This window comes from Neurospora hispaniola (assembly GCF_033458365.1).
Source record: "Neurospora hispaniola strain FGSC 10403 chromosome Unknown B0T23scaffold_7, whole genome shotgun sequence".
NCBI classification, from domain to species: Eukaryota; Fungi; Ascomycota; class Sordariomycetes; order Sordariales; family Sordariaceae; genus Neurospora; species Neurospora hispaniola.
The window spans coordinates 1,744,455-1,761,770 of NW_026944412.1; the positions used below are offsets into that span (position 1 = coordinate 1,744,455).

Below are 17,316 nucleotides of genomic sequence, written 5' to 3' on the forward strand. Positions count from 1 at the left end.
AAGAATTAAACCAAACCATAGAAGACCTGCCGACTTGACATACCAACAACAACAACAATTATCTTTCTGTCGAGGCCCATTTTAGCTTTAAAAAAAAAAGCTGTGGTGGTCAACGCTGCGCGCTTGCACGACCTGCCTGTCGACCCGCATTGTGCCACCCTCCGGCCTTGTCGAGTTTCACCGCCCCTCGATCTCGACCCCAAATTACACCAAAACGGCCACCACAAAAACATGGAGTTCGATCGCAAAACACGGGACAGCAGGCACGACAGCAAATACGATGATCAGGAAGAAACGTCAAAGTCGCCGCTCCCATCATCAAGTCCATCTGGGACCAATTCCTCTCCGATCGAGCTAGAATCCGACAAGCAAAGGACCATGGAGCACGACTCCCTTGTTTCCGTCCGCCTCTCTGGGTCTTCGAGGTCTTCACTCCAAATCGACACGAATGTTTCCCCACCACGAAACAATGTCGGGGGCCTCGAAGACTCACCCTGCGCGTCGTCAACCGATGATGCGGAGACCGAAACGATCAAGGAAGAAAAGAACGACGAGGATCGTCATGAGGAAGTAAAGACGCTGGCGTCGACATACAGCCCAAGCTTGCGGGAAGAGCTTGAGAGCGTGCAAGAGGGCGATGAGGAAGCAGAAGACGACAACGATGATGCACGCAGTGAGGGCTCAAGCGCTGAATCCGAGGATGTGAATTGGGACGATCTGCAAAAGAAAGAAGATGAGCAGGTCAAAGAGCAAGATGTAGATAATGTAAGTTGCATGCATGCAGCCATGGCTGCTGACGTTCCCCGTTCCTGAAATAGTGCGACACCAGCCTATTTTTGTGGCTTACCCGTGCTGACACTGCCGCCCTCACAGACACAGTCGACTGCGATGCTGCTAGCGAAACTGGAGCAGGAAAACAACAAGATCGCGACAAATCCCAAGAGTGTCAAGGTTGCCGCCGTGGAAAAGGTCGCTTCGCCAGGCCGCAAACCGAGACCACCATCCATGGCGCAGCTACGACAAATGGTCAATGGACCAACCCCTCCTGCTCTCAGATACTCGGTCCTGCCACCACCGCCCATGACTGAGCTCGAATTCTACATGGCCCTGGTCAAAGATCCGAAGCAGACGGCAGCCAGGCTTCCCACTCTGCTCTCCAACAAGATCAGAAAGGGTATCCCGCCGCCGCTGCGCGGTGTGGTGTGGCAGAGCATGTGCGGTGCTCGTGACAAGGACCTCGAGGACGTGTTCGAACGGTTATCTGGCGAGTCAAGCCCATATGAGGGCATCATTGGCAAAGATCTCGGACGAAGCTTCCCCGGCGTGGAGATGTTTAGGGATCCCGAGGGCGACGGACAGCGCATGCTTGGTCGTGTGCTCAAGACGTTCAGTCTGTACGACACGAAAATCGGGTACTGTCAGGGACTTGCGTTTCTGGTCGGACCCTTGTTGATGCACATGCCGGACAAACATGCATTTTGCGTTTTGGTTAGGTAAGTCGGAGTTGCTGCACCGTTGGGATTGTGATGGACATCGGATCGTCTTTGGCGGTAGCGAAAAGTCGACCGATTCCGGAAATGAGTGGCCGATCAGCTAACACGTGCATTTAGGTTGATGGAGAACTACGATCTGCGCCATTGCTTTGTGCCCGACCTGTCCGGACTGCACGTCCGAATCTACCAATTTACCGAACTGCTGAAGCAGCATCTGCCCGTGGTGGCGGACCATCTCGAAGACTTGGGCGTCGAGCCGGCCTATGTTTCACAATGGTTCCTGTCCTTCTTCGCGGTGACCTGCCCCCTGCCCATGCTGTTTCGCATCTACGATGTGATATTTGCGGAGGGGGCCTCGGAAACGATTATGCGAGTAGCGCTGAGTCTGATGCGCAAGAATGAGGGCCGCATCCTGGCGTGCACGGAGATGGAGGACGTCATGCAGCTGCTTTTGTCTCGCGGCTTGTGGGATTGTTACCACTACAATGCGGACGAGTTCGTCCAGGACTTTGTCGCATTGTCGGACGTGGTCACCCGGGAACGAATGGCATTGCTCGAGCAGGGGTACCGGGAAGCCAAGATTCCTCCAAGCGCCAATCCCAAGAGCGAAGATGCGCCAGGGTCTGATGTTGCAACAGCAGCCTCCCGCTTTCTGGGTCGCTTGTGGGCTTCCTCATCAACCCCGAAATTGGCCTCTTTCGCGTCGGCAGTTCAGGGGTCCTCCACCGCGTCCTCGTCTTCGCCCACCACCATTTCGTCTGGTAGTACCCTTAGCCCCGGTCTGTCACGTCCCCTCAGCATGCTCCGCCGCAGCACATCGAAACAGAGTATAGCTTCTACATTCAATTCCATGGAGGCTGCATCACAGTCATCATCAGCGTCGTCGTCGGCCAGTGTCTTGAGCTCTGCTTCGACCGAAGCGACGTCGGTCCAGTCGCGCGACAGCTCCACCACCGTCGACCACGATTCATCAAGGGACTCGGTGGCGCTTGGCAGCAGCGCCGCTAGCACCAAAGCCAAACAGGCGCACTTCTCGGTTACCCCCAGCCTCTACCAAGACGACCGAAAGCACCTGCACACACAGATCGAGGACCTGCTCACCGCCCTTAGCGAACTACAACGGAACCATGCCCTGCTGGCCAGCCAATTGCAGAAGGAAAGAGAGGAGCGCGAAGAAGATCGCCAGGCTGTCCGCTCGTTGCTCGACGGTCTACGAAAGAAGGCGAACCCTGCACAGTCGTATGCGGCGGCAGCAAGAGAAGCCGAAGAAGACGACGAAGCCCCGAATAAAGATGTCGAAATCGACCTCAGCCCCGAGGAGCTGTCCGACCTGCTCGACTTTGTCGCCGACCGATTCAGCGAAGAAGATCCCAACAAGGCGGCAATACCCCAAACTAAGGAGCAGCTGCACGAGGACCTTGTACGAGTAAGAGAGCAATTATCGAACGAACAAGCAAAGACACAGGAATGCAACCGCAGGATACACGACATGGAGCAAGAGATGGCTACCATGAAAGAACAACTGAGGGAAACCCACGCCCATGTGCGCAACATGCATGCGGAAAAGCAGCGCCTTGAGCGCCAAATCCACGGCATGCGGGTTAGAGCCTCAGACACCACGCCTTCCTCGGAAGGAGGCGACTGGTTTGGGCGCTCATCGGTGGGCGGCAGCAGCGTGTCCGGCAGCGGTCTGCGCGAGTTGAAGCTCGTGCGCAGCAAGTCCTCGCCTGCGCCACCTCCCGTGTATCCTACCAAGCGATCCTCCAGCATGATGACTACCTCGACGCTGGCCTCCACCCACAGACGCAACACTAGCAATTCTACCGCCATCTCGGCAATGACCTCCAACTCCCCTCCGGCTCCGGCGCCCGTCTCTCTGGCAGCGGCAAGCCCCGCCAACACGGGTCAGGCCCCGACCAACGAAAACGATGCGCTCTTGCTCGAGCTCGTGCAGGCCAAGACGGCCGAGGCCATGGCCAAGCAGGAGGCCGAAGAGGCGAGGCAACAGCTCGAAAGGATGCGCAAGGCATTTGGGCTGGCACCAGGTGAGATGCCGTCGATGAACTCGCAGTCAGCACATAATAGCATGGCTGGCATGTTTGGGCGGTTGACTGGCCCTTCTACGCCTGATGGCGGCCCCGGGTTGCAGAAGGTGGTCACCTCGCCGCCGGCGACGTCAGCTGGGAATACTGCCAGTGGTGCTAGCTTTTGGGGTTGGGGAAGGAAGTGAAGTATTGGGGTCCAAAGTGAAGCATCTGGATAAAATGCATGGGATAGAGACAAGTGACAGGATCATTGTTTGACGTGGTTGGAAGAAGGAGGATTGTATCTTATGCATACCAGGTGGAATAGGCCTAACAAAGGCGGATCGGGGGTTGACACAGGCCCAGGTGATATTTTTCTACGTGTAGACAGTACTCGATCAAGAAAGAGTTTGGACTGGAGTGGAGGAAGGAAAGAAGCGGCGGCGTCCAGGTCTTCATCACGGTATGTCATCATCACTTATCATATTGTGCGTATCGTTTGAACATTAAAAAGGTACATACATAGAGTCTTCTGTTGTCTCTGTTCCGGCTTTCGGGAAAGCCTATCATCATCTTTTACATCATGACGGAGTCCCGAGAGGACACTTTGGGTTTTATCATTTTCACATGTTCATATAGTTCAAACTCATTTTCTCAAATCAATAAAAGTGTCCTGGGTGAAGCTCAAGACGTGTCACGAGCCTTGTACCAGACGCCATTTACACATTGTCTTTCCGTTCTTTCTTTCCTCTGAGTCCTCTCGCTACTCGGGAAGTTTCCGGACAAGGGTAGTGGGAATGGGATGATGCGGTTGTACCTAGGTACAAAATGGGTTCATATCTCGCTTGATCGCTAATCGGTCGGTTCCCATACTAATCAGGAAAAGGTCGTAAGGTACCGTATGTAGTTAGGGAAAATATAGCTGGTAAATGAGATGCCCTTCACCGACTCGCTCTCTGAATTCGCCAAATCACACTGGCCAGCAGCCGTCCCTGCATGGCTGTCAGTGAGGGGAGAAGGGTTGGGGTGGGGGGTCTGGGACGTCTGTGAGACTGACGAGGGCAAGATGGAGGGAGCAATGAGATGAGATAAGTGCAATTTGTATGCGATCTGGTTTGTGCGGCGATGGCTCTTGACCGGTTGTTTTTAACGACTCTATCTGCTTTGCGTGTTTGCCTGCCTGTCGGTGATGGTTTTTTTTCATTAATTTTTTAAATTTTTGTTTGAAATTTTTAAATATTTTTTATTTATTTATTTATTTTTTTGTTTTTGGGTAACGGCGAGATGGGTCTTTTTTGGTAGCGCGGGAAAGCGGCTAGAGTGGCTCATACATACCATGTATACTTTTGGTGGTGATGAAAACTCCATGGAAAGATGTGTTGATGAACTTCCCTTTCTGGAAAAGTTGAAAGAATGTAGCCGAGCTGCTTGCTTAGACGCTCGACTGGTCTAGAGCGGCGGCTAGACTGTCGTGTCTCAATCCCAAACACCGAGAAGGTGAAGTGACCAGTCAGGTGGTTCCAAAAAGAAACTAAGCAGGCTGGTCAATTGCACTCCTTTCATCTTGCCTTTCTCATCGAGGTTTGGACACCTGGCGAGCATGGCTAGGTAGGCGCCTATCCTGGCTTGTTCCGCCCTCCACACTAGAGTCTGGATATCAGTATCTTCATCCTCTTACTTTCCGCTGACGCAACGATCTTTTGACCTCGTCACTATCAAAGAGACGAAAACTGCCCAGCCTCTAGCCGCCCGTGTGAATAACAAACTAGCTCCAACCGAGAACCGAACCCATGAAATGCGTCAACATGCAAAGAAAGAAGGTAGTGTAGAGGTAGGAAAACCTGTCTCACAGTGCCCCCAGTTGTCGTCCACTCGAGAAGTGACGTTATTGGCGTGGATGGTCCTTCTACTGGCTTCTTGGCAGGATTGACAGGGTTCTTTCTCAATTGGATTTTTCTGTTAGTGTTAGTGCCAAAATTTCACATGCCATTCATGACGCCTATTCTTGGAGTCTGTCATGTTCCAGGCTGTGCGGTACCTCCACCACCACCCACACCAATCGATGGCGGGGAGACTTGTCGCGTGCCTCTCGATGTGGATGTGGGCTGCAATGTTACTGCATAGTACAGTACCATAGTATGGAGGTATGTAGTACATAGGCAGAAGCTGGGGGAGGAAGACTCGCAAAGAGGCTGGACGGTACGTTTGAAGAGAAGGGGAAACACCTCAATATAGGCTATTACTACCTGGTCATTTTGGCTGTGGCTGCTGGTAGCGAACGTCGTATTAGGGGCTCTGTTTCGAGGTTTGAAGGGGTGTAGCAACCAGCAATTGTTGCACCATGTTTGAGACGATTGTAGTGTAGACGTCATCCGCAAGGAGGGTTCGAGTTGTTGTTGTTGTTGTTGTTTACACTAGTGCTAAGAGCTTTCACAGCTTTTGTTCTCGAGACTTCCGAGCTCGTCTCCCCAGCCTGTTTTTCACTTGGGTAATGGATAAAAGGGTACTTCGGAACGATGTGCAGGCCCTCCTGGGAGCACAACATGGCCGAGACAAAGTGTGGGCAGGAAAACAGGAGGTCTGATAGGGTGACGGCAAACAGTGACACACTTGGCCTGCCGTTTTTGTGGCATGATGAGATCATTCATAGAATCCGGTCTGGAGGAGGTGCTGCGCCCTTGGCCCGTGCCCTGCGCTCCTTCTCTTGTAAGATGTGTGCTTCTCTCGTCGACGGTGGGGTTCTTCCTGCGTTTCCTGCGCGTTGCCCTATCTTTGTTTGGTGGGGCTACCCTGCAGCTTTGGTGTTTTGGGTGTCAGCGGCCCCACTAACAGTGCCGCTGCTGGGTCCAGCTTGCAGGTCTCCCGTTGCTTTTGATGGACGATTGCGCTTACAGAGTTCCCGCCTGCCGTCGTCACCTTGTTTTTTGGGGCGGGCCGTAAGACAAAGTTCCGGTTATAGTGTACGGTCCGCCGGTGACTACATCCTCTTCCTCGCTCTGTCAATTTCTACTTTCCATTCTTCTTTCCCTCAATCCTTCAGAGCTCAAACCTCTTGAAAATCTCCATCTCGCCATTCCGGCTAAACACCACGACCTCGAAAGCAAATTATCGAGCAGTGAGTTCTACCCTATCCATCACCATCCTACTACGTACCGCAAACGCCCATCAACACACAACCAAACGAGTACGGATCCGCGCTCGTTTGAATTCACCCGCCCGCTTCCTGTCCTTTCAGTCTAGTGGTTTGTTTCTGACTGTCTTCCCCGGTTGTTGTCACAGAATCTCTTGACTTGACAGCTTCATCCTCCATCCGCGAATCTTTTCTCTGGTCAACAACCACCAAGAAACAAGCAACAAACTTTGCACCACACGTTATCAATAGCAGGGACATCTAAATACCTTTACAATGGCCGACGACTACTCCAACGGCTCGACTAACCTCGATGCCCTCAAAAACAGTAAGGTACGTGCGCTGCTCCAGCTTGTGCGAGCTTCTCCCCTCTCCTTCAAACCAGCGATAAGGGCCGGCCGCTAACGATTGCGTCAGTGTTCCACAACAGCTTCCAATGCCACCAACACCAGCGACTCCTTTCGCCATGACATCTCACAATGCAGAAACTGACTTGCATCCCGATAGACGCTGCTTCTGCATATGATGCCGTGACGAAGGGTATGTTCAATCTCTTTTCCAGCAGTATTCCCGCTCTCAAGCTTCTGGCTGGTGGAGAAAAGCTAACGATGACGTTGTGTTCTAGGCCCCGTCGCTCAGAACGTCGCCGACCAGTCCGCCAAGACTGTCGACGAGCTCTCCAACCTTTCTGCGTCTCGTCGCACTCCCTCGACCCCCGCGGCTACTGGCCAGCCCTTGACACACTACCACTCGTTCTTTTCCGAGCTGTTGTCATGGAACAACCCTCGTACGTTCACGTCAAGGATCCGCAGAGATTTACAGAGTCCTTTTGCTAACAACAGTTATCAGGTGCCTCTGCCATTGCTTACCTGAGCATCGTCGCTGCCATCTTCTCTGTTAGGTACCTTGATATGCTCCGCTTGGGTTTCAAGCTCACTTGGATGGTCCTCGGTGTTACCGTTACTGCCGAAGTTGCCGGCAAGACCATTCTCAACCAGGGCTTGGCTACCCAGCTGCGCCCGCGCAAGTATTACACTGTTTCCAAGGAGACTCTGGATAGCGCTATTGGCGATGTTCATGAGCTCGTCAACTTCTTCGTCATCGAGGCTCAGCGTATTCTTTTCGCTGAAAATGTCTACGTGTCCGGCCTCGTTGCCATCGCCGCTTTCTTCGCCTATTATCTCGTCAAGATTGTCCCCTACTGGGGTCTTGCCCTGATTGCCACCACTCTTGCCTTCCTCGGCCCCCTCGTCTACAAGACCAACAAGGAGTTCATCGATGCCCAGCTTCACCGTGCTAGCGAGATCATCGGCGCCCAGACTGCTCAGCTCAAGACCGTGGCTCAGCAGAACACCGAGAAGGCTACCCAGTTGACCAAGCAGTATGTTGGCGAGTATACCGCCAAGGCCCAGACGCTCGTTAGCAAGGCTACTCCTGCCTCTCTCCACGGTGAGGAGCACACCAACGGTCATGCCAACAAGTCCGAGCTCCGCGACGCCGATTTCCCTCCCGCCCCCCAGGCCGACATCAAGACCGAGCCTGTTGTTCCCGTCACTGTCAAGAGCGGTGAGCAGCAGCCTCTGCTGATTTAGGCGAACTTCAATGGTTAAACCTTCTACGGCAAAAATTATGCTGTGGTCGGTTTTACACTTTACCTAAATACTCCATGGCCGGCAAAGTCCGGGATTCCATGATCATGATACCCCGTTGGTATGGCGCGGTGGCTCATCTTCAACCAGAAGTTGTTGTTTAGTCGCCAGCTCGCGACCAGCAAAGAGCCAAGTCGAGTTGGTGGAGGAGACAAATAGACGTTAGCAATGGATGAGTTGGTGGATGAATTGAGTGGTTTCTTTCTAGTATTCATTTTATCATACCCTCGTGGCAAGGAACGCATGTGTAAAACCGGCGAAGAAAAGGGTGAAGATGGGATGGTGTGCTACCTGATGATGGATGATGACTTCCGCGAACTTAACGAGCACAAACGAGGGTGGAATCGCGACATTTCATTTTCTTGGGTTTCCGGAGTATTGGGTTATTGTCTATCTCTTTACCTAAGCAAACTCCGTACTTGTCATATTGTTTATACCGAACTTTCGTGCAATATCTTGAAAGTGCGAAACGTTGATTGTTTGACAGCGCTTTGCACCATGTTTGACCAGCACACAGAGTGCTCATAGGTGCAATGTGGAGTACGTTTAAACCATCAAAGGTTGTATAGTGTAGCGGTTATCACTCCGGATTCTGATTTCTTCAGAACATTCCGGCAACCCCGGTTCGATTCCGGGTACGACCTAACCTTTTGCATTTTTTGCCGCAAAGTCCAATATGCTGAGCTGATCCTAGATGTTCATTTTCATTATATTTACTTTTTCGGTCGAAAGCTGAGCGTAGTGTTGACTTGTATGTATAGCATGTTAAATAGGTAGCAAGGTGAATGCACTTTCCAATACTTCCAGTCCTGGTCGTAACGGAGTATGGTAAAGCAGGGTGAGAATAGAGTATATTGCAGTGTCGTGTTCTTTTGTCCTGAACCTACTCCTTCCCTAATTGGTTACTTGCGAGCACCGAATATGGGGAATAAAAAGAGCTTAAGAACTTTCAAGTTTAGTCTAAATATTCTTCTACTCTAGGAACAAGTCGCTCGACACCTGATGACCACATTTACTCCCCCCTAACCTCCTTCAACGCCTCCCTCAACGCTCCTAAGCACCTCGTAACCTCCTCTTCCGTACCCACCGTAATCCTCAAGCACCCCTCGCACCCGTGCTCCTTGCCTCTGAACCGGACCACCACTCCCTTCGTCTCGGCCAACTTCTGATACACCTTCAGCGCCGTCTCGTTGCTCGGCTTTCCCTCCTTATCCAGCATCTCGTACAACAAAAAGTTGCTGCTCTCACCGCCCGCCAACTTGCCCACGCCCGGAATCTGCGGCAGCTCCGCCACCAGCCTCTCCCGCTGCTGGATCAGCCTCTCCTTGTTCGCACGCATCACCTTCAGGCCGTCCGGTCCCAGCGCGTAGCTGGCCAGCGCGCTGGTCGGCGAAGAAATGTTGTAGGGAGCCTTGAGGCTGTTCAGCAGCCTGGCGATAGGGGGGCTTGTGAAGGCCGCTCCCAGACGGATGCCAGCCAGGCCGAACGCCTTGGACAAAGTCTGCATGACAACCAGGTTGGGCCACTCGTTGACCCACTCGGCCAGCGAGGCGGACTCGGGCGCAAAGTCAATGTAGGCCTCGTCGACGACCACGACGCCGTTCCAGGTCGGGTGTTCGAGAACCTTTTGGATGTCTTCCTTGGCGAGAAGGGATCCCGTGGGGTTACCCGGCGAGCAGAGGTAGATGATCTTGATGTTGGGTTCGGTCGACAGCGTCTCGAGGACGCGCGGCACGTCGATGGCGAAGGAGGGAGCGGGGAGCAGCGGGACCTTGACGAGTCCGACGTCGTTTACCTGAGCGGAAACGGAGTACATGCCGTAGGTGGGCGGGCAGACGAGGATGCGGTCGCGGCCGGGAACGCAGAAGCACCGCAAGAGAGCGTCGATGGCCTCATCGGAGCCGACGCCTACGCAGAGATTCTCGGGCGTCAGAAGCTTGGAGGTGTGCGCGTGGGTCGTGCGCAGCGAGCAGAGGAGCTGCTTGAGGTCCCGTTGGTGAGGGTCGGGGTAGCGGTGCAGGCCGAGGAGGTCGAGCTCGGGACCACTGGAACCGGAGCCGGTACCCAGGTTTTGGGGAACGGGAGGCCCATAGGCGTTCTCGTTGGCGTCTAGGAGGATGTTGGTGCCATCGTCCTTGTAGTCACTGAGATACGTGTGTTAGTCAATACACTTTATGAGAGGTCAAAGACAGACAAGTTTTGGGGGTGAGCTCACTCGCGCGCGCAGCGATAAGGTTCCAAGGCGAGGATGTTTGGCCTGGCGCAGGTCTCGAGATTGAAGGGCGACATTTTGTGAGCGATTGGCTCGTGATCGTTGAATAGATGAATGAACTATAAACGGAAAAGAACAGGATTCTAGAACGAATGCTCTCGTTCTTGATTCTTTCACGCAGGTTTTTATGAAAACCCTGGGCGAAAGTGAGGTGTGTGTTGGCGTAAAGAGTCACTTGAAAGAGTCATCTTGAAAATCGTCTCCAAACGGCTCAGGGCGAGTTGATGATTTGCGAACCAGTTCGTCCCCACTCCGGAAGGCCTGGCCCCTTATCAACGGTTCCAGTTTTGTTCAGAAGTAGATTTCAGCCACCATAGATTCCGATTACTAAATCAAAAACATGGCTCAAATCGCAAGTTTAGGGAAATCAACGATTAGTTGCCAATACCAATCAAAACTCTAATCTTGAACGTTCTTGTTTAAATGGCATGCGAATGAGGATGTCATCCAACTAGCACCAGCTTCTGTTGCATCCTGGGAAGTACTACATCGGGTTAGGGTTATCAAGGACAAAGGGATTGTTAACGTCAGTCACCCTTAAGCTTGGGACACTGTCCGGGATCTTGAGCTTCCTATTGGATGAAAATATGGTCCGTGAGAAAGACCAAAGAACAACAAAAAGGCAAGAAAAAGCATAAATTCAAGCAGATGAACAAATTGAGAAGAAAAAAACCGAGTTTATTCCTGAACAATACTTTCGTCGGCGTCATCTTCGGACACGAAATCTGAGTCTGAATCCGAGTATCCAGGCTCATTCGGATCATAATCCCACGTCGAGGCCGGCAAGTATCTCACAAAAGCATCAAAACTCGGGTGTGGTCGGGGTTCCATACATGTATCATCCAACACGCCACTACCAGAACAACCCTCCTGTAGCTTCCTCCATGTTCTCCACTTCACCACCCACTCCTTCCAGACTTTCAAGGCCGCTGCGACCTCCGGAGTCAAAGTGCGGGACGGTGTTGGGGGTTCGGGCCGTTCCAGAAAAGAAAGCAACAAGTCGCCCATGCCAAACCGAGGTCTTGGCTCCCCGTCAACATAAAAAGTAATGTCATCAAGGATGCTCTCATACAGCATCAGACCGAAACCTCGCGACAGCCACCCGCCAAAGTCAAGTAAGGCCCAGAGCGCATTAGCAAGGTACAAGCCATAGCGGTCGGCGTGACCAAGGGTGTCACGGCCCGCGTGGATATGCATGCCTCTAACGGCTCGTAGGTCGGTCGGGCCTGTCCATGTGTATTGAGAAAAATCGTCGTCGTCGTCGTCGTCGTCGTTAGGCGGCGGTCCTGGGAAAATCTCCTCTTCCCCCTCGGCTCCGTAAGGGAGGTCCTCGTTGTGGGCAATCAAGAACCGTTGTGCATCACGGTCTGCTCGTTCCCATCTTTCCTCGTCCACATCCGTTTCCTCCTTGGATGTTACGCTGATTATGAGATGTCGGAGTGAGTGTCTGGGAGGGCTTCTGCTTCTTGAAGAAAGAAGACTGCCGCGATTTTTTCTTTGATAAGCGGGAGAGCAAAGGCCCCGAGGTCCCAAGGCCAAAAAGGATACTAATAGGCGATAAAAGTTCCATGAGCCGGGAGGAGGATTGGGGTAGTACTTGTCGTTTGCATTAAAGTCGGATGATATACCGTGGTAACGGCGCAAGAACTCCCCCTGTCTTCCTGCTGTTTCGACCTCATCGTCGATGTCCTCTACGTCCATTATGCGGAATGATGCCTGGAGAGTGTCGAGGTTGAACTGGCTGGGAGTGGACAACACACCCAGGTTGGGAAAATGCCGCATTTGGGGATGAAGACGATGTCTATCTCATAGGGGTGGGATTTTTGGGCAGCAGTAGGTGAATGTAGTAGATACTGGACGTCATCGCGTAGGATCCGGCATGTTAAGAGGAGTGGTAGAGCGGGTGGTTGAGGTGATGTGGCTGGTATCCAAATGTCCCAGTCATCGCGGACCCGGACACGAGGAGGATCTTGGCAAAATAGGTCGAGGTGGTTATAGAGTGTTGCTGTTGGTGTCCAAATCACAGAGGCTAGGATTTTGTGGCGGAGTTCGGGTGGGAGGGTGATTAGCGACATGGTGGTCTATGAGCGTTGCGTATGGATAGGTGAAGAAAGGGCTCCCTTTATTCTGGGGAGCCCGTTGTAACAAGAAGAAAAAGAAGGGGTACCGCGGACCGTAGAGTTGCACCGCAAATCAAGAGCGCGGTTATGTGGGATCGTGGTCCAGGGAAAATTGGTGACAATGTTGGAGAATGGACAAGCCGTCCACTTTATACGCATGCGCCTTTCATGCCAAGCATTAAAACGACTGTTGGGAAGTTCCCTATAAGGGGACTTTCACGGGAAAGGTTGCATTCTGTGTGCTCACTACGGGTGCAGTCATCATTAGCCACATGGCATGCTACAGTTATCAGCAGAGATGAGGAATTTCAAGGGGTAGAATCTTAGAAGTTGGTATCTCGAACTAACACTGCTTCATTAAACGTAAACTCCGTCAACCTCATTGAAGGACATCCCCCTTATAATGATCTCCTCTCCTATTCCCAAACTCGTCTTGATCCCGATCGACAATCCCATCAACAAAAGAGAGTGGATATCCCATATAAACAAACGGACCGCGGTGAACAAAGGGAAAGCAAGAAAAAAATCAAAGAAAGAAGGTCCCATCAATACCTGACGGTATTCGGACTTTCATATGGATCCCTTCCCATACTATTTCCATATCCCCCACTGCCCCCATGAACACCATGTGTAGTACCATGTCCATAGGGATCAATAGCTCCCATCTCGTTCGCCTCTTGGTACCCGCCCCCCATCATACCACTCTCCAATCCTCCCGTCGTATTCGTCGCGGCATGAACATCCCTCCACTGCTGCCTACTCTTCTCGGCGTCTCTCCTCGCCAGCTCTGCCACATACGTGGTCTTGGGCATCCACTTCTTACTCTTCCTCGGACTGACCTCCTCCATCATATTATCGATCTGCTCCAGCGTGAGTCCCTTCATTTCGGGGACCAAGAAATACGCAAACAGCATCGAAAAGATACACAGGCTTCCCCAGATGAAGAAGATCTTGGGGCCCAAGTTTGCTGAACCCTTTGAGTTACCGACCATGTAGGGAGCCACGACGGCGATGATACAGTTCCAGAACCAGTTACAGGCCGTAGAAATGCCCACGCCGCGCGAGCGGATCGGTAAAGGGAAACACTCGCCGATGACGACCCACCCCGTGGGGCCCCATGTGGTGGCGAAGAAGAAAATGTTGATGCAAATGCAGGCGATCATGCCGCGGACGGCGGCGGGGTCGTTGGCGTCGATGCGCCCGGCCGTGACGCCGACTATGGCGACGATGTATTGCATGATTATCATGCCCATGGCGCCGTAAATGAGCAGGAAGCGGCGGCCGAGGTACTCGACGGCGACGAAGGAGATGGGGGTGGAGAGCACGTTGACGAGGGTGGTGATGAGGGAGATGAAGAAGGGGTTGGAGATGGTGCCGAGTTGTTGGAAGAAGGTGGTGCCGAAATAGAAGATGAAGTTGATTCCTAGGATGAAACGAAGGGTTAGTTTTGTGTCAACATGACATTTAGAAGTTATATATCCCCTATGATCCCTAGAGACCAAAGAGAAGGGTTTATAGAGAAACCGAAAGAAAACTTACCAGTGAGTTGCTGCCACATTTGCAATCCACAACCCAAAATGATACGACGGATATTGCTATTACCCTTGCGCAGCGAGCCGTGGAAACAAGCGACCCACGATCCGATATACGACGTTTGCGGAACGACCTGCATCTCATACTCATGGTTTGCCACAATCTCAGCCAGCTCGTCCTTGATGTACTCCGACTCAATCGGCTGTCCACGAACATAAGCCAGAGACTTGGCGGCTGATTGAAGCTGACCCTTCATAACATGGTAACGGGGTGACTCGGCTAGAGGAGAAAAAAAAAGGGGGGGAGAGTGTCAGTACATCGAGCTTCAAGACAAAATTCCAAAGCACCGCGCAACTTACGCAAAATGAACAAGCCGGTTCCCAAAATCAATGCCCACAAAAACTGCACACCAATCGGAATCCTATACGAGCCTGTATCGTTTCTATCCTGCGTGGCATACACAACGCAATTGGCGAGTAGAATTCCCACGGTGATGCAGAACTGGTACGCCGACACCAGCGCGCCACGAACCTTTCTGGGGGCGATCTCGGACATGTACAATATAATGACGGTTGAGATGAAGCCTACGCCCAAGCCCGCAATGAGTCGACCAAACACGAACAGAACCGTCTGATTAGTCGAGGCAATCTGGAGAACGCAGCCAACGCAGAAGATGAGACAGCCGATGATGATGGTCAGCCGACGGCCGATGAAGTCGGCAATGTCACCGGCGATGAGGGCGCCAAAGAAGGTGCCGCAGGAGAGAATCGAGGTCATGAGAGATTTGGTCGACGAGGGTAAGCCAAAGTTGACGGGGTCGATGTTGATGGGCTGTTTCCTGTCGTAGTCGTACGAGTAACCCGTGTAAAGGGTGATAAAGTAAGGCATGCCTAGCACGCCGTTGATCCAACCCGTATCATAGCCAAAGACTAGAAATGTCGCCCATGAAAGTTAGTACTGGCCTTGAGCAACAAGCACATGAGGTTCAGACTTACATAGTCCACCACATGCTGCAAAAGCGCAGATAAGGTAAGCCTTCAAGGTGACCGGGGCCTCTATCCTCGAAAGATCCGCCGGCCCCTCAAAGGGGAGTAAGGCGCTGACCATCCTCCTTCGATTCCTTTCCCAGTTAAAGCCCGAACCGAGTTGGTGATCCTCCTATCGAGAAGACTTCGCGTACCCAAAGCCGTAGCAAGTCGTCTACGTGGCTTTCGAAATATCTATGTTGACGTTTATCTGTTGGACCAGGAACGGATTCTAAACATCCGAAGGGTTCGTATATCACACACGCAAGAAAGACAACAACGAGTTAGAAGGAAAGAAGAGTACCCAGGAGGGAGCTCGAGGCGTGTGTATGGTGTGCGGGATGTGTTATAGAAAATTTTGTCGAATCCCTCGGCAAGAGTAAAGCGGGAAGCGATACATGGGGATCGACTATACTGTGTAAGACAAACAGAACCGGGGCCAAGGGTCATGGAGTCTGCCGTGCACTAAACCTGAAAGGAACTACAAAAGACGAAAGCGAACGGGGAAGGGAGGGGTGAGAACACGGTTGGGGGGTGTGGGAGAGTGTCCGGTAGGGGTACTAGCTGATAAAATGCCGAGCATGGGATATAATCAAAGCTCACGCCTGTCCGTTCTCTGACGCAAAAGCAGTAGAAAGTGACTGGGCAATGAGCACACCACTTGGCAAACTTCCAAGAGCGTGTGTAACAAAGAAAGGGAAATGGAAAGAGAAGTACTAAGATCGCGAAAGAGAAGGAGAGGCGGCCATACGGCATTGGAGAGGGATCGAGAGGGTCCGGAAAGTGTGGTCATGCTCAGGACAATTTAGAAGACCAAGAATTTAAGACATCCCAAGACCCCGGAAACAGACGAACAGGCGTCCCTCGAATGCCGAGCGAAGCCTGGACTTCATTTTGATACGCACTGTTGGCTTATGCGAGCTACGCCACATAGGATTGGGGCCATCTTTTGCTTTTTTTTTTTTTTTTTTTTTTTTTTTTTTTTTTTTTCCCTTTTCAAGACAAGTTGGATAATCCTAGGCTACCCCTGACAGGTCGACAGCCGTAGCACAACGCCATGTTCCTCGCCTGCATACACGCAGGCCCTTAAGTACGCAGCGGGTCATTTCATGCTGCGTCGCCCTTTGCCCACTTGGGGCTCCTGAAAATGTCTCAGAGCCAGTAGTTTAAATGGGATAAACCGTTAGCACTCCCGGAGACAGGTTTCAGCGGATGATTCGCGGGTAGCGCTTGTGCAATTCGGATATCGGTTCGGGGAGGCTGACTGCTTGAGGAGGTCTCACCCCTGAATGGTATGTTTCTTGTTGGAAATACCTACATTGGCTGCGCCAAGCGCAACTCGCGCACACACAGAGTGAGAGAGAGGAGAGAGAGGATAGTAGAAAGGCTGCGTACATAGGCCATCTCAGTCCTGCAGCTTACATGACAAAAGGGGGGCGAAGTCAGACTTTGCTTGTGCTGGAAGGCAAAGCCGATATCTGGACGAAAGCGTGACGTCTCGTCTCTTGTGGCTGGCTGCCAAGACGAACCGCGTCTCTTTGAACCATTCTTGCCATGTCACTGGAGAGTTTTGAGAATGACTGACAATAGTGAATCAGAACGTGGATAGTGGAACATGCGGGTTTCATTTCGACTGGTATCTCTTGGCTGCGGAGGCGAGACTGGGAGTTCCGGGAGATGATGGAGCTGAATACTGTAAGAGAACTGACTAGGCAAGAACATGGGCGATTGATAGTGCAAGTGAACCAAGAAGCCACCGAGCAGATCAACCGAACAAAGAAGCCGGGTGCAACGGTGATCATCGGGGAGAAAGGGCATGACGGGTGATGTGTGAATCTCCCTGCGAGCCCTGTTCCCGCATCTGGATGATCTGGTCGAGGTCCAAGGTCGGCAGGGTCGTATCCTCAGCCTGGTGATCGACACGATGCCGTAGGTAGGGTATATACTCTGGAGGGTGTGCTTCAGCAGTGAAGGATTGGGCCATCCGCGTTTTGCTTGCCGCCAAGTGGGCGTTTGAAAAGGGACGTTGATGTGCTGGCGATATCACGATCAATGTGCATGTATGATGCT

The 17,316-nt window shown here is 52.2% G+C and overlaps 5 protein-coding genes and 1 non-coding gene across 6 annotated transcripts; 3 read left to right on the forward strand and 3 right to left on the reverse strand.

Annotated features, from left to right (window-relative positions):
- Window positions 1-378: 378 nt before the first annotated feature.
- On the forward strand, window positions 379-3,723 carry B0T23DRAFT_407060 (rab-GTPase-TBC domain-containing protein; the record flags this gene model as incomplete). Its single annotated transcript, XM_062839155.1, has 3 exons — window positions 379-765; window positions 874-1,493; window positions 1,611-3,723. 3 exons carry the CDS (start codon window positions 379-381, stop codon window positions 3,721-3,723), a joined length of 3,120 nt encoding a protein of 1,039 aa, XP_062689973.1.
- A 3,025-nt stretch (window positions 3,724-6,748) lies between these two features.
- On the forward strand, window positions 6,749-8,352 carry B0T23DRAFT_216091 (Reticulon-domain-containing protein). Its single transcript, XM_062833641.1, has 4 exons — window positions 6,749-6,975; window positions 7,155-7,187; window positions 7,273-7,434; window positions 7,497-8,352. The coding sequence occupies exons 1-4, from the start codon at window positions 6,924-6,926 to the stop codon at window positions 8,237-8,239; spliced, it is 990 nt and encodes a 329-aa protein (XP_062689974.1). The 5' UTR covers window positions 6,749-6,923; the 3' UTR covers window positions 8,240-8,352.
- Window positions 8,353-8,855: 503 nt separating this feature from the next.
- B0T23DRAFT_t301 lies at window positions 8,856-8,940 on the forward strand. Its single transcript has one exon. It is a non-coding gene; the product is annotated as a tRNA-Gln (tRNA).
- Window positions 8,941-9,130: 190 nt separating this feature from the next.
- B0T23DRAFT_414806 (histidinol-phosphate aminotransferase) lies at window positions 9,131-10,970 on the reverse strand. The gene is made up of 2 exons (XM_062839573.1): window positions 10,512-10,970; window positions 9,131-10,440 (listed from the first exon to the last, which is right to left on the reverse strand). The coding sequence occupies exons 1-2, from the start codon at window positions 10,583-10,585 to the stop codon at window positions 9,309-9,311; spliced, it is 1,206 nt and encodes a 401-aa protein (XP_062689975.1). The 5' UTR covers window positions 10,586-10,970; the 3' UTR covers window positions 9,131-9,308.
- A 90-nt stretch (window positions 10,971-11,060) lies between these two features.
- On the reverse strand, window positions 11,061-12,643 carry B0T23DRAFT_422661 (uncharacterized protein; the record flags this gene model as incomplete). Its single annotated transcript, XM_062839805.1, has 2 exons — window positions 11,061-12,284; window positions 12,329-12,643. The coding sequence occupies 2 exons, from the start codon at window positions 12,641-12,643 to the stop codon at window positions 11,247-11,249; spliced, it is 1,353 nt and encodes a 450-aa protein (XP_062689976.1). The 3' UTR covers window positions 11,061-11,246.
- Window positions 12,644-13,124: 481 nt separating this feature from the next.
- B0T23DRAFT_216214 (uncharacterized protein) lies at window positions 13,125-15,519 on the reverse strand. The gene is made up of 4 exons (XM_062833642.1): window positions 15,217-15,519; window positions 14,581-15,150; window positions 14,228-14,500; window positions 13,125-14,111 (listed from the first exon to the last, which is right to left on the reverse strand). The coding sequence occupies exons 1-4, from the start codon at window positions 15,326-15,328 to the stop codon at window positions 13,234-13,236; spliced, it is 1,833 nt and encodes a 610-aa protein (XP_062689977.1). The 5' UTR covers window positions 15,329-15,519; the 3' UTR covers window positions 13,125-13,233.
- Between the last annotated feature and the right edge of the window lie 1,797 nt (window positions 15,520-17,316).